Source organism: Rhyacophila brunnea, unplaced genomic scaffold (assembly GCF_057557595.1).
Source record: "Rhyacophila brunnea isolate RB1 unplaced genomic scaffold, BYU_Rbru_1.0 scaffold_5, whole genome shotgun sequence".
Lineage (NCBI taxonomy): Eukaryota > Metazoa > Arthropoda > Insecta > Trichoptera > Rhyacophilidae > Rhyacophila > Rhyacophila brunnea.
In genome coordinates, this window is record NW_028233170.1 from 29358824 (window position 1) to 29375575 (window position 16752).

The 16752-nt window shown below is 31.2% G+C and overlaps 1 protein-coding gene across 3 annotated transcripts in view; it reads left to right on the plus strand.

The window, feature by feature from the left end:
• The window catches only part of spir (spire type actin nucleation factor), a 385120-nt gene that overhangs the window by 344451 nt on the left and 23917 nt on the right, over positions 1-16752 (plus strand). For all 3 annotated transcript variants that reach the window (XM_085955590.1, XM_085955591.1, XM_085955592.1), the window contains exon 9: positions 5058-5164. In XM_085955590.1, coding sequence (XP_085811716.1) covers positions 5058-5164 — 107 coding nt within the window. The remainder of the gene's footprint in view (positions 1-5057; positions 5165-16752) is intronic.

Here is a 16752-nt window from a genome sequence, read left to right on the forward strand (position 1 = left end):
ATCTTTGTAGATAACGGTGTGGGAACCGAAATATATATCGACTTATCTAATGTACATAATATAATTTATATTTTTATGACCTCTTTTTTAAGCGACGCATACATTCACTATATTTAAGAATGTCATATTATATATTGAACAAATATAATTCAAAACACCTCAGAAACAATATTATTATTTAAAAAAGAAAATGGTGCTGAGCGTGACTTTATCGAATATCGGCACTTTATTTTTTTGAGATGTTTGCGAATTATGCATGTATAATTTACACTATACTTAATTTTATATGAAAACGATCATTTTATTTTAATTTTTAAGTACCTCACTTTTTTTGCACAAAAAATCAGTTGAGCGTAGTTATGCACAAAGCAGCCGAGCCACACAAACCTCAAACAGAGATAGAAGCACTTTTATGTAAATTGTGTTTCTTTAAATCAGCAAAGCCTCTGTATACTGTGTATACTTTTTGAATGATAGATATTATATATATATATATGATTTTGTATAACTTTTGAAGAGATAAAAGCATATAATCTATGAAATTTTGGTGTTTTAGCAGTCCAGGTGTTTTGAGTAAAATGATTTTTTTTAGAAAGTGCATTTTGCAGAATGCAGCCATCTCTTATTTTTGTAAGAAAAGTCTTTATTTTTGATTATTTTCTTTAAAAATAGCCTTCTAAGTTACTAAATTATAATGGAAATTTCAAAATTCTAAAAATAATTCGAAAAACTTGTAAATTATACATCAATATTTAGCTGCTTGGCACTATTTTTTATATGAAAAATCTGTATATTATATTACATATAATAAAATGAAAAACATATAATGTAATTGAGAAAATAATGTTTATTAATTGAATGTAGAAAAACACACCTTACAGTTACCATTTTAAAAATTTACGTAAGTACATAATATTATCATTTGGCTGCTTTTTGCAAAACGAATATTGCATATTTTTAGAACGCATTTATATGACATTTTTGTATGACAGCAGCTTGGTTGCTTTATGCAAATCGAAAATGTCATATTCTGCGATTTGCAAAATTTTTAAAACGCATTTATATGAGATGTTTGTATGACAGCAGCTTGGCTGATTTGTGCAGAACGTAAAACAAACGTGTAAGATTATGGAAATCACAATAACTCACTTTTTTCAAAATTGTGGCTTGGCTGCTTTGTGCATAACTACGCTCAGTTATCAATTATCATTAAAAATCAATCATAATGAGTATCTGTACCCGTTTCTACCGTACCGTGATATATGTATAAAACAAACGAATTTTGTAGTAAAAATTAATTTAATATTATACTTAGTGTTCCATATCAGTGGGAGCAGTGAAATGTAATATATCAGTGGTTGCTCAATTTGAAAAGGTTTTTGATACATTAATAAAATTGCACTGTGCTCGATATTCATGGCAAGATTTTTTCTATGCTATCAAAACTGATACAGATAAATAATATAAATTACGAAACATAAAAACGTATATCCTTTTACAATTAGCAATATTGTGATAAGATTGTTTGCAAATACAATTTGCAATGTACCTACATTTTAAATACTCACACAATCAATGTAATTTATCCGCTCCATGATAGTAACATATCCGGTGAAAACAGACCGTTTTTTTAAGTAAAGCTTTAGAGTAATGAACATGAATTTATGTTTTTACTATTTCAAGTAAGTAGGTAAATTAGCAGGCACTTTCATATTATGTCTACATCCTAGAAACGCTTTGTTGCTAATAGTTATTTTACTCTGCAGACTAGGTATGTTGTACAGCAAAAATAATACTTATACATATAATAAAATAATACTTATACATATCGTAGAGATAACTTTGACAACTATTACAGTTATCTGAGAAAGAATGCGCATGCCCTCAACTGTTTCAAATGCTTGAATGTTTTATACTTAATCACAAGAAGTATTCCCATTTTGTAATAACTAAGTAACTTGCGACTCACCACCACTATAATAATAATATATATTTTCACAAGACGACAAAAACATATTAGAAATAAATATAAAACAAAATAATTCTCTGATTATCGGTCGACGAGGTCAATTTGGGGTCGTTTCGCAAGGCTCGATTTTTGCCTTCTGAGGCTGGGGAAAAACTTCAAATCCATGCTGCTTTGGTGAACTGTGATGCTTTATGAAAATATAACCTTGCCTTGCGAGTATTACACGAATATTCAGATTTTTTTCAGAAAATAAATAAATATAAATATGAAATTTCGTCAGAAGAATGTCAATAATATTTGACAGTTTGTTATTAAAATACGGTTAATTTCGCATCATATTCATTTTCATCAGTATACTGTGTAGTAGTTTTTGATCTCGTAATAAACACGTTTCGATCTCCCGAAGGATTCCGAACCCATTGCTTTGTTAGAAGGGCACTGCCACTGGACCAATAAGCTGACAAAACCGACCCTAAGCATTATTATATTAACAATATATATTTTTTATCAAAAATGTACACATACACCCCTTCTCCAAACCCCTTCCCTCCCTTCACTACACTTGAAAAACGCAATGCACTGTTTGTTACATTATATTGAAAATCAAATCGAAGACACGCATAAGTACTTTTAATATTTCTATCGCGAAACCGTCCATGAGTAGGTAATATTAGTGAAGGTTTCAGAGCGATATGATCATCAACAAAAAGTTAGTTTTTTAATAACTTTGTGCTTATTCTCCATATTGGTACTACTAGACCGCCTCCAAATTTTAATATTGCCGCATTAGCACCAGTATACCAACTCTCAATTCGCTGGGTAGGTATACGGTAAAAATACGAAAAAACTTTTTGAGCGGTGCAAGATAACGCTGACAAAGGAACGTAACACAAAAACTTTGCAAATTTTAGCTTTTCATTTTTTATTATATACTTAGTAGATTTACAGAACAGTGATATAGATTTTAAAATTTCAGACATAGATTTGATACGATCATATCAGTACGAACCCAATTCATGACTTTCAAATAAAAGTTATTCAGATTCCATAACCCTCCATATTTAGCCGAGAGCACATACCATAACCGTCAGTATCATTCGACGACGTCTCAGCGAATGACGGAAGAAGAAAAACCGCGTTCGGAAACATAACGGTGATCTTCATTTATGTTTTCGTGTATTTTTTTTGTATATTTCCCGGCTGTTCATAAAAGAGCGCTCGTGCCAGCCGAGTCTCCGGTTCTTCTTCGTCTCTGCTGACTGTGTGTTGCCTTCCGAGCAGACTGTTTTGCGCAATGCGGAATGATGGTCCGAAAGGAAATATTTCAATCCCAAATTGAGTCGATCCGATTGCGATGGCAGGGTATAATGAATTCGTGGCGTGCCTTGTTTTTTGCCAACTATGAGATGTATCACGATTCTCGAGACATAAAGGATGACTTGGCTTTATTGTGAGCATTAAATTAGCATCTACATAATAACGTAACACGGGTACATAACTTATAATGCTATTTATATATTCTCCAATAAATCACCTTATCACAAAAGGTATTAACCTATATTATTATGATTCATACATTACTAATTATTATTAATACTAAATGGGTTTCCAAAGAAATTTACTTAAACAGCTTCAGTGAATTATAAGTTTTTTTCGCAATGACGTTACAATATAAAAAAAATAACCAGCGAATTTCGACAGAATTAAAAATAAATCTTACTTTCCCGGTTGAGTTAGTTTGTTGCAACAATATTGATAGGTAATTGAGTATAATTTTTACCATATTCTAATGACGTGTTACCTTTTCAACGTTCCAATCTATTAACTGAAAATAAAAAGGTCTTTGTAAACGAACCCTGCTTATAGGGTATACTAATATAAAGTTCATTATTTTATAAATAGATTAATACACTGCAATACGATTGCATGATGCAAATTTGCGTTAATGTTATCTTATTCTGCTAACGTATTCGCACGTGCTCGCTTATTTAAACCACCCACAATTTACATCATACCTATATTGTAAGTGATTGAAAAAAATCATCATGCATTTAAACACGGGTAGGTACATATTGAAAATTCACGTTTAATATAAATGTGACCTGTTCTTTTAATATGTCCACGTTGATATTACGATTTATGTAAGGTTGTGTTCCTTTAAATTAATCTTGCATCCTTGCAAAATTCGTAATTTTAAGAGATTACATAGTTATCTGGGGGAAATATTTTTATATAATGCATTACACATATACCTATCAAATATATTATAAAGTAGTTTTTTATATGCATAATCAAGAGAGAGTCTCATGATTTATAAATCTCTTCTCGAAAATGTTCGAAGTTAATCGATGATTCAATTAGATCCATATTATTTAACATTAATAGTTTTCTATTATCATGTGCAATTTCTTTTTATTGTGGTGAAATTGATTAATCGGATTATTTATTTTGTTGAATTATAAATTTTAAAAAAATCGTGATTTTTATGCTTGCCAAAACTTTGTTAGAAATTTACCGCTTATTGAGTTGATACGGCCCTGTCGTCAGTCACATTAATTACGTTTAGCAAAAACAATAACTTTGAATTAAAATTTCACTATCGATACTATTTACTAGCTTTTTTTATATTTTTTCATTTTCTTAATAGTCCCTGGATAGTGCAGGCTAATTGTTAAACTAGGTCTGAAGGAAGAGGTAGGTTAGGTTTAGTTAGGTTAAGTTAGATTAGGTTAGGTTATGCTCTCATAGGAATAATGAGTAATGTATTAGAAGAAGAACACAATCATTATTTTGAATATGAAAACAATGTTTAATTCAACAATCTAACGTTCAACAATTTCAAATATATCTAGATTATGTTAACTGTTTAACAAATGGTTTCAATGTTGCCATTTACTGTTCTTGCCACGTACAATTCTCGCTGATGATAAGCTTAAACAAAGACAATAATTTATTATTCGCAAGGGTGACATTAAGTTTGTGCTTTCACTCCTTCGTCACGAATAAAGAGGTCTTTTTGTTTCGTTGTTGTTTTTGTATGTATACAACGAGCAAACGAACTAATTATATTTGTAATTATTTTTTGCAGTGACGGCGCCGAGTCCCGCGAGACGGAGACCCAGGGAGGAGGAGCCTGAACCCTCCACCGCACGCCCTGCCAGGAGACTTATCAAAGTTGACTTTGAACCTCTTGATGTAAGTAATCTTCATGATACGTATTTCTTTTTCGACTTCTGTACTTGACATCGCATTATTATTTATATTACATACTTAAATGTTTTCTATTTTACAGCAAATACGTAGTTTTACCAAACAAAAGTGCCATGTTTCATCATCTATATTCTACAATATTACAATACATACTATATGATACAATATGATCAAAGAATATGTACATATTGTAGCAATTAACCAGAAAGTTGCATACGTAGGTTTTACAGACTTTCCTTAATTTTTACTGCTCTTATGAACGTCTATCTTGTGTTATTATCTAATTTGTAATGTACAGACATGGTATTCAAAGAAGTAATAAATTGCTATTAATTCCATTATATTATATATTATTTTAATCTCATGTCCATTTTTATATTAAGAGATTATAAACGTTTTCCAATGTGATAGATAATTTCATAAGACGAGACGGGTAACATCAATAATATAAATAATCAATATAAAAGAAATGCATTTTTTAATTAACTAACTAAATTATTAGTATTTGTTATTTCTTTCAATGTTTTATTTTAAAAGAGAATTTTATTGTCAGTGTAATTTAATAATAGCTATGGTTGTCGGTAAATCGAATAAAATTGGAATGTATACTTGACTGTATTCACTTTTAACGCTCACGAATATGCTAACGCATCGGCATATAATGTCGTGGATCCCAAATTCGAATTCTGGATCTGGCAAATATAGATATTGTTTTTCAATGTATGTTTTGAGTCAAGAGTGTGGACCCAATAGGTTAAGCGAATGGCTAACATCCATTTCTCGTAACAACAAAATATCTGTTAATACAAACCTCCACTCGATGAAGGTCCATATTGTGATCTTCTTAGGATCAGACATGGTCAAAAAAACATATTTTATATATTTGTATTGTGATAAATTTGTATTGTCATAGTTAAAGTGACTCTAAATAAATAAGACATGACTTTACATAATTAGTGCATTATCAAAGTAGGTTGATTTATTTTTGTTGTCTTTAACCAATTTTATTAAATCCTAGACGCTTGTATTCCTACTCCACTGTAACTGTTCTTTATTTAAATATTGTCATATATAATTTATACACGTTATATTATTTAAAATAGCAAGATGCCATTCTGCTTCATTGATTTCTGTATATTCTATAAAAAATACACATGAATTAATTTATTTTCTTTTATATTATGGCAAACAAACATGATTTTATTTTTTATGCGGAAAGTTTAATCTCACGCCACTTCTCTACCCACCTAAATACCACTAGACATAATATTTCCTTGTTTGCATAATCCAATATAGACTACTTATTTCACCACAAAAGACATTTTCTTTCCTAAGAAACATTGTATTTGTACTATGTTATGTATACAACTACACATGTATATTATTACGAAAAACGAATGAGAAGAGAATATAAATTGGCGAATTCTTTGCTTATCGGGAAGTGGTTTAAAGAATTCGTGGGAGCAGTTTTTTGCTATATTAAATGCACCTATGGTTAAACCGGTTAAACATTCTTAATGAGAAATAAGTTTTTGATATTTGGTAGTTTCTTATCAAATACACGTGTAGATACTTTAACTGTAATGCGTAACATATTAATTGTCCACACAGTGTGGATTAACATATGCTTATGAGAACTGGTTGTTAGCTCTATTTGGTAAATACCTATAATATGTCTATATGTGAATTTGACTATGACACAAAATTTTCACCCTCGACCCATGGCATAATTACTTGACTTAATCCCATATATTACCAGTATTTAAAAAGTTAGGCGTTTATTAAACACTTTGTATATAATCACGCAGTGTAGTACCATGTAGTATGGAAAGCTGCATGCTGAGCATACTGCTTAATGACAAAAAATAAATAATAATACTAATATAATTAATAATAACCTACAAGATTATGAAGCTATGTAATAGAGTTTAGAAGAAGAGACAATCGTTGAATAAATCTCGTCATTCAGTAGGAGGTAGAAAACGTCTGAGTACCTTATGACAACAAGATCTCGTCGATAACAAGAAGTCGCTGTAGTCGCATATAGAAAACTTCTCAGTGATGTACCTGTCATGGCGGCAACGCGTGTTTAAATAATGTATAGGCTCTCTTTTTAGATGTAACTTATTTTCTTCTTCGCAATAAACCAAGAGTTTATCAATGATAATTCTAACATCACTCCTGATCGTTTTAAACATATTTTTTATAGATTTTGATAAATACGTACACCACGCAAGCATAAAATGAAATGATAAATTTGGGGGTGTTTCTCAATTAAAAACGGAAGTGCGATTAACTGCATAAGAGGGGCTTGTTAGTTCCCAGTTTTAACACGAAGAAGTTCTTGTTTGACAATAGACGTAGATATACCGTTGGTTGGGATAATTAAATTCTGGGAAACACGGCGCACATAATCAAGTGGAATGGAATCAGTTTTATGAAGTTTGATGAAGTCCAGCAATGAATTGATTCCAGCGGATGGTGACATTGATAATATTATATTATACGATAAAAAATTACAGTTCATTATAATTATTCTATATGTTGTCTTATTGATTCGTGATTTTCATCAATCAGCAATATTGCAAATTCTCTTCGTGCAAAATATCATATCAAAAATGAATTCTTTACGGAACATCGTTAAACTTAGTCAATAAAACCTCTCATGTATCACCCATAATTGCAATGCAAATCGCACAGCAGCACACCTATGTTAAATATTTTCATTTTAATTATCGCTTTCAACGCGTTTCTGATTGATCAACGGACATTTTACTTGCGGTGAGAATTCCGTCACGTTATTTTGACCGATTATTGGTTTTCTAATTGTTACCATTATTATACCATAGACAATTTATTAAGACGATAATTTCACTGACAAACCTGTAAAGTAGTGGTCAATGTTTTGGTTAAATTAGTGAAAATACGACTCGATTATATAAAAACGTTATAATACAGCGGTTAAAAAGTAAAACCGGTGTAATACGATTTTCTTTTTTTTTGTCGGAATGTAAAGATTTTGTAGAAAAGCCAAAAAATAATTAAATAGGTATGTCAAAATAGCATCTGATAATTTTGTATTGTCTCTATATAAAATGTCTAACCCAAATCACCACGTTGTCTATATTACAGTTCTCATCTTTATTAGTTTCTTCAATGAGTTTTTGGGTGTGATGAAAATGATTTTCAATGATTGCTCTTCGGCACTTTGATAGTCACAATATTATAAATAATGTTAGAAGTATATGATTTAGTGAGTGTTTTATTCTGGCATTAACAAAATTTGAATATAGAACACTACCCTTTCTATCGAGTATTACAGTAAACACCAATACATTAGTTTATTCTGAGAATCTTTGGTTTGGTTACAGGAGGGTAGTTGTGTCTAGTTTGATTACAAAATTCGAGAAACTGTGTGGAGAACAACGGGCTCACTCATCCCATTAATTGGTATTTAGCTTTAGGTGGCATGAGAAAATCTTATTCACTAACGACTCAGTGATTGATCGAAAATGTTTGATTGTACTAGGTAGGTACTGTATTTTGTCATTTGATGTATGTATTGTAAACAACGTATTATTTATGTAGTTTTACCTACTCCCCAGTAAGTTTCAGTTAATGTCTTTTCCTCCATTTTTATTTATATATACGTATATAGAATAATATGGACTATTATAGAAATTTTGTTAAATGTCTTAATCAACAGAGAATTAATATTGGCTAATGTTAGACACTTTTTATTGTTTCAATATTATACTACAATCACACTATAATCCGTTCGTGAATATTTGACCTCTCTAAATTTCATCTTGTTCCCTGTATTTATTTTCAATTATTAATTTAATATTAGCGTCGTGGCATATAGCGATCCCAGGTTTGAATTCTGGGTCTGGCAAGTACACATATTGTTTTTCAATTACTTATTTATGTATGAGTCAGAGTATGGACCTAATAGGTTGAGCAAGTGGCGGACATCCATTTCTCGTAAAAATAAAATGTGTTCATACAAACCTCCACTCTGTGGAGGCCCATTTTAACTTATTAGGATCGGACATGGTCGAATATATAATTTAATATTATTTTAGACTCGTGGAAATACACATCTACATCAAATAATATAAGTTAGAACATTAGTTCAAACATAACCCGAGACGATTGTATATTTATTATGAATTGTGATCATGACCAGCCTGTCATTTTTTTATAAATAAAATCATCATGATCTAAAAGTGAAAGTCGTGTCTTATGAATTATTTCATTACTATGAAATAGCAGTTTTTTTATATCTATGTTTGATTATACTCATTGTTCGTAAACCTGAAAAAAATGTAATCGCTTAAAACCGGTGTTTTTTTCCAGTTTATAAAAATTTCACTCCGCAAAATAAATTTTTGTAATTGAATGTCACATAATTTCCGAGATGACATGATAATGGCAGCATTATTTCCTCGTGTCGATGGCAGTTTAAAATTCGCTTTCACTGCGGTGTGTGCGGTACCTACGCGATCTTGCGGTTCGAGAGCGAGAGATGTGCGGTTAAGTCTGGCAGATTTACTCGCCCCGACTTAATTGAATCGGCTGAAATAACCCTGTTCTGCCATCAAAGAGGATAACCGACGGACAGTCTTCAGCGCCGAGATATTACCCGAACGACAAACTCGTTACGGTCTGAACCTCTTAAATGACGTACTTTATTCCCCCGATAAAATTGAATTTTATAAGCTCTTGGTAATAAAACTTCCCTTAAGAAATAATCCTTTGTCACTATAGATATTTTCTGATCTTAATCCACTACTCGGCGAAGGCCCCCCTTGGTTCCACCCGCCATGTCGGTATTTTGATTTTCGCAACCATTTTGTCAGTGAGTATTCACTATCGGTGAGAAAGCCTAAAGAAGGCGACATGGCGACATGGCGAAGTGTAGAATTTGTAATGTTTGCCTTTTCTAATCTCGGAAAGTAAATCGCGTTCATATGTTTTTCCATTTCTTTCTAGAAACCAACAACGGAGAATCGAATGACTAGTAACAAAAAACGATAACCTAGTAGTGTTAGAAGGATCACCCGAGCGTAATGCAACTAGCGATATCTGGCATAATAAGAAGCATGAATTTGAATGAATTTTATGATAATAATATTATATATTGTAAAGTATTTTAATCAGTTAATATATATAAAAATATTAAAAAGGAATATATATATATATCTAGTTCAAAGAAAGTATTATAATATAACACACAATACAATAATATTGTATTGTGTGTTCTTTGAACAGTCTAAATTTATTACTGAATCATATTTTATAGTATATTTTTATCATTAAAACGTAATTTAATAAGTTTTTATACCATCATATAGACATTTTTGAATAATTTATAGTTCAAATATATTTTCTATTTCATTTGAAATACATCGACTTATCTAAAAAATAAAAATATTTACAATTTTAAATCGTTTTCAGTTATATCGAACCAAGCTTCAGTATGTATTATTACAATATTCGAATATAAATTCTCGACATATTTGCATACGTTGCTGTAACTAAGACATACCATATCAATAATGTTCCCGAAGTGGAATCAAAACCGATCTCTTCATTACAATATCGTCCGATAAATCATTAGATACCTATATTTATATCCACGAACTGTTGTGGTAAATTGGTAGCGAGCAGTTACAATAAATTATTGTTGTCTGTGGATCCGGCATGTCAAGATTTAAGCTCTTACAGTTGATAAATCATACCAATAAATGAGACCAAGATGTCACTTTAATTCTTATATATCTGATATATTCGTGTTATAAAGCAAGAGATGTTATACTTATTGGGTGTGATGCTTACGTATTCCCATTATTTCATATATATATATATATATATATATTATATTATTCATTGTAAATTATTAACAAACATAAAATAATAACAATAGGTATTTTATATATTATACTATATAGGTATAGGTATATATACACACGTATAGGTATATATATAGATTCGTTGGGAGGATACTTGATAGAATTTTTATTTCTTATATTTTTTGTTAAGTTTTAACTACGAGTATTTCTAAAACATCCCTCGAAAGTCAACTATGTACAGACTGATTACATAATTAAGTATGTAAGTTGGTAATTATGTATTATTCAAATTATTATATGTCTCAAATAGTTAACGCAGTAATTCTATATAACAATCGTTATTTGTGTACAGAATTATTACTAGTTTAGCGATAACTCAATTACAATAACATCAGACAGAACGTTATATTATTTCATTATTGTAGCTTCAAGTGCTTCTAGAATTTCATTAGCATACATATAAAGCATAGTATCACATACCATCTTGATTAAATATTATTTATTACATACTAGCTGGTAAACTCATCCAAAAACGTAATTAAAACAAATAATCAACAACATGAAACAAAATTATTTAAATTTAAAATATTTCTTTATAAACAAAATTTTTGTTAAATAATATCGAAACATATATTATCCGGTAATACTATCCAGTCCAGGATCAATTAAAACCTCCGTTCGTCTTGCAATTCTTGAGATAACAACATTTATATATTTTTTCTTGACAATTGTTTTAATTATTAAAGTATACACGTAAATCGTGGCAGGTATATTGTGCCCTTTAGCATTTTATGAAATAGTATTACACACTATCCCTATGTTATAATGAAAATCATGTTTCCCGTTTAATGCTGATGCCATGTCATCAGCATTGCGTATCTTGCGCGGTGTGTAGTTAATAATGCCCTCGGGGATACATTTCACTTGCTAACAATCCTGTTGAACCCACCCGTTGACGTCTTTTGACCTAGTAACTTTCCCTTTACAACTGACTTAATATATGACTATCATCTCTGCGAAATGTTCATACTTACATATGACTATCACTTAGCTATCAGCTAGGCAGTGTAATTATATTATGAAGATGAAGCCGGTTTCTTCGTTAAGTTGTCATTACATAAGAAGTACCTACGATATCATCAATCATCATTGTCGATACTAAAATAATCACTGGGTTTTTAATTTAAGTTTGTTATTAATTTTAGCATGGTATGGTTAATTAAAAAATAATTACTGAGCTAAGATAGGTATAGCATGCAATATACAAAAACCAAGTGACTTAAATAGACTTTTTTTTAAGATTACATGAAAGAACGTCAATCTAAACTCGTCCTCAAGTAAGTGTATTATAATAAATTAAAAACAATTTGGTAACAGATTACATTTTTAATCAGTATCTAGAATGGTGCCCTACACATTGGTAGAAGAAATAATTGAAAACTATCCAAGAATTCTCAGATAATAGATAACAGTTATCAGGAACATGACACATATGTCTTCCGTAAGCTCCAAGGATGTAAATTCAACTAACTTTGGGTCTCTCGAACCGACTTTTCTCTTTCTGTCAATTAAGGATTTTCACTCTTGCGACATTTCACATTTACATGTGAGACGATAGATCACTGCAAAACGTATAAAGTTTACTACCTCACACCCTTATACAGCTTCAAATACCTTTCTAATTCTAAAGACCGAACACGCAATCCATTGCACAATAGGCTCATATTAAGGTGTTTATTTGAGATATCTAGGTAGCTAATAGACCGTAGTACAAATTAACTAAAATAACTTGTTGTCCTTAGTATATAATAGTGTTTCAATTTATTCTCAATAAGCCCACTATTAGGTTCCATTTATTTAGGGATGTTTTTAATAGCTGCGTTGGCGCCATAATAAAACGGAAGTCTTTCTGTAAAATCCACTTAAAATTTTATGACGCTGGATACTAATATCTTTTTTACTGTCGCGAAATGTTGAAATGGTAAAATTTACCGCCGTACCGTTGAGACATAAAAAACTGTGAAGATACCTAATTAATTATGCAATTTTCCAACAACCCATATATAGCTCTCCAGAATTTTCACATACATCTACGATACAACTATTCGCGATCATAAATTTAATAATTAATTTAAATCCGTGCTGTAGTTTTTAGTCCAATCTCAAGTCGTGAGTTTTTTAATCACAGACAATCACAAAAGTGAAAGGCAAACTGACATCTACAGCTTGTTTTACAAAGTCCTTTATATTATTTTATTATTATATTTGAGACAGAAACGATTTGACAACATTTACTTATATTATCGCCTTTAATTATATTACAAAACTGCGACAGCAAACTGTCTATTCTTATAATAGTTTATCGATCTCTTTAATAAAACGCGTTCGTGATTATTTATTTTGACAAAGTATTGACATTATTTTATATGGTTTATTTTTACTGTTAATTTATTAGCTGTCATTTTTAGATCAAACGACACACTATCAAATTAATAAAATACTTTTCGTCAGACAGCAGAGTTAAAAAAATATTTGTCTATAAATATATGTAAATCTAGTATAACCATTTTTAGAGACTATTACTATATATTTTTGAGTGTTCATGCATATAATTAACTAGCCGTATCACCCGGCGCTGCCCAGGAGTGGAATGGTTTAATATTTGAAAATAAAAATTCTAAATTTAATTCGTAGAGTGCAAAGGATTGAATTTAAAAAAGTAAAAAAATATAATATTAGAGATTTTTATTTTTAACATAATATAGTATATTTTTATACATGTATTGCATTTAAATATCTTAAAAAAGAGTACATAATATTCAATTTATTATTTTAAGGCTTTTTTTCTACATAATATAAATATCCAATCCATCATTCCAGGGCTTTCCGATATACAATATTCGTGGCTTTTCCATTTGGTGCCAAAAATATAGATTTTTACTTCTTCCCACTCTTGATGCCGCTACATACAATTGTCCGTGAGTGAAGCTTTCCGATCTAATGTGACAGCACTGCGTCGCCCGCGCCGCGCCGGCTTGGTTGGCTCCCTGCCGATTAGCGATTCTAATAACACAATTATTTGCATCTAGCTTTGCCATTTGACCTTCGATCGAGCTGAAATAAATGCCAATATTTTTTTTAATCTACACACTCTGGGTGACATTTTTAAAAAACGGGGATTGCAACATTAACTTCCGCGTTTCAAGGCCTTTTTCTGCAAAAAACGTAAAACTGACCCTGGGGTGCAACGGGTTAAATCTGACATTCGAGAACCCGACCACGCACTATGGCTCATTGGCCTCTGTTTACTCTCCAAATTTTCTCAAAATCCGACTAATTGTCTGCGAGTGAAGCATTCTATCTAATGTGGCAGCACACCGTCACCCACGCCGGGTTTAGCGATTCTAATAACACAATTATTTGCATTTAACTTTGCCATTTGACCTCCGATCGAGCTGAAATAAACGCCAATATTTTTAAAATTTACACATTCTAGCGACATTTTCAATAAAAAATGGGGGTTGCAGCATTAAATTCCGCGTTTCATTTTCCGCAAAAACTGTAAAACTGTCCCCGGGGTGTAACGGGTTAAATCTGAAATTCGAGACCCCGACCACGCACTCCGGCTCGTCAGCCTCCGTCTACCCTCCAAATTTTGTCGAAATCCAACTGCGCGTGTGTATTTGTATAAAGAAAACCCGACACGACGGTACAAACAAATCTATTTTCGAAATTATAGTATAGACTAAGTACTTATTTAACTATCCATTAATGTTAATAGTTTCAGAATAATAGTGAAATGGAAAGGTAAATTCGCTATCACACTGATATGAAGGGTATTGTCTATGTAAATAGCCCATCATATTTTATGAAGTGTCTTTGTTACCCACCCATCCAATCTCTTGCATGAATACATAGATAGAAATTGGAAATACATTCAGATTGTTAAGAACACCGTGTAAATTTTACCTAATCAGGAGATTCAAACATCCATGTAACTCCCGCCATTCTGTAGGTAATGGCATATTGCATAATATGTGTTTTTAGTTATTAATACATTGGACGCTAAAGACGCGCCCAGCGAGTCAAACTAATACAATGCCTGAAAGTTGGGTAAATGTTGTGTAATGTGTCTGAGAGGATCACGTAAAAACATTCAATGGTGTTAATTAATATAGTTACGCTACAGACCATTTGTGGTCGACTACACGACCAACATCCAGGTTCTCTGTCCCGAGATCTCTCTCTCCAGTCGGTCACACACCCGATATCCTTCGTAGACGTACCTATATAATATTATAATATGGTGATAAAAATCAAGAACAATTCTCGCTCACTCATTCTATCAGTAGCTTAAATGTAAAAAAACTTTTCTGAAGAAGTTTTTTTTTTATATATCATGATTTTTGAGTGTTATCAGTACATCTTTTTAAAATTCGCTTAGATTATTTACTCATCAAAAATTTTCTAAGCTGTAGAAATCGTGTCCGTACTAAGTTAATCGCCGACAATTTTTATAGTGAATTTTCATGCTACTTATATTAATAATTATGTCCGTTTGAAATCAAGTGTCACGTCATTCATGCTTTTGCTTATAATTGAACGCGATACGATGGACACAGAAAAACATTAACTTGAGTGGAATCTGCCGACACCGGAAAGAAAGTATTGCACACAAGTTAAATCCTCTTGGCAGTCACACCATTCTGTGATAGATTAATATTATTCCATTCTCTCGCCATTGTGATAAGTACATAACATTCTTGACATTTTCTTCCTACGCAGTTAATTCAACTTGCTTTTGATGCTATTATGGTGCCTACGCAATATAAAATCTTCCCTCTGTGTATACATTATGAATAAGCTTACCGAAATGGCATAAGACACAATTCAGTTTCGAATTTTCCAAATGAGCTTCGTTGAATAGAATGGGCTATGCGTAATATCAATCTTAATGGTATATGTTGAAAAATACGTATTCAATTGGTTGCTTGCGTAATGAGATTAGGTACTTAAATTGTACTACGTATTTTTCCGTCATAAATACAATGATGATAAATTTTCTTTGTTTTCAAATAAAACTTTGCGACGAAATCTAGGCAAGCGATTGTTCCTTAATATCTTTAAATTGTTCATTATAATTATTGTAAGTTATATCTAAATTCTAAATAGTATAAGCGTTAAGGCAATTATCATTTTTTTCACCAGACTGGAGATCATAAAGTGATAGTTAACCTATAGGTAATTCGTCGTCGTGAAAATCTTCTCATATAAGTAAATTTAGGTACACAGTGTCTTTATAATACAATAAAATTTAAAAAAAACTTTGATTAAATGATAGTTTTAATAATTGTTCTGCATTATGAAGATTTGTTTTAAATCGGTAGCTTTCTCGAATACCTGATAATAGTGTGTAAATGCAGAATCAACTATTGATTGAAAAATAATCATTTGCAATTTAACGAATCCATATATCAAAAAACTAAGCTGGTATCATTGACAGCTTGGCTTTGTAGGTATGTCAACTCTTTTTATCCAAGTGTCGTTAATTATATCCAATTTTTATATAATTCTACATTTGCCGGAGGGAAACGAGCTATGTACAATCTAGTTACTTAAATCAAAATATTCTTGTACACAATGCGTGCTAGAATGTAGTTAAAGTTATTTTTAAATGAAGGCATATATACGAAACGCGGCAATTTCATGACGATTGTT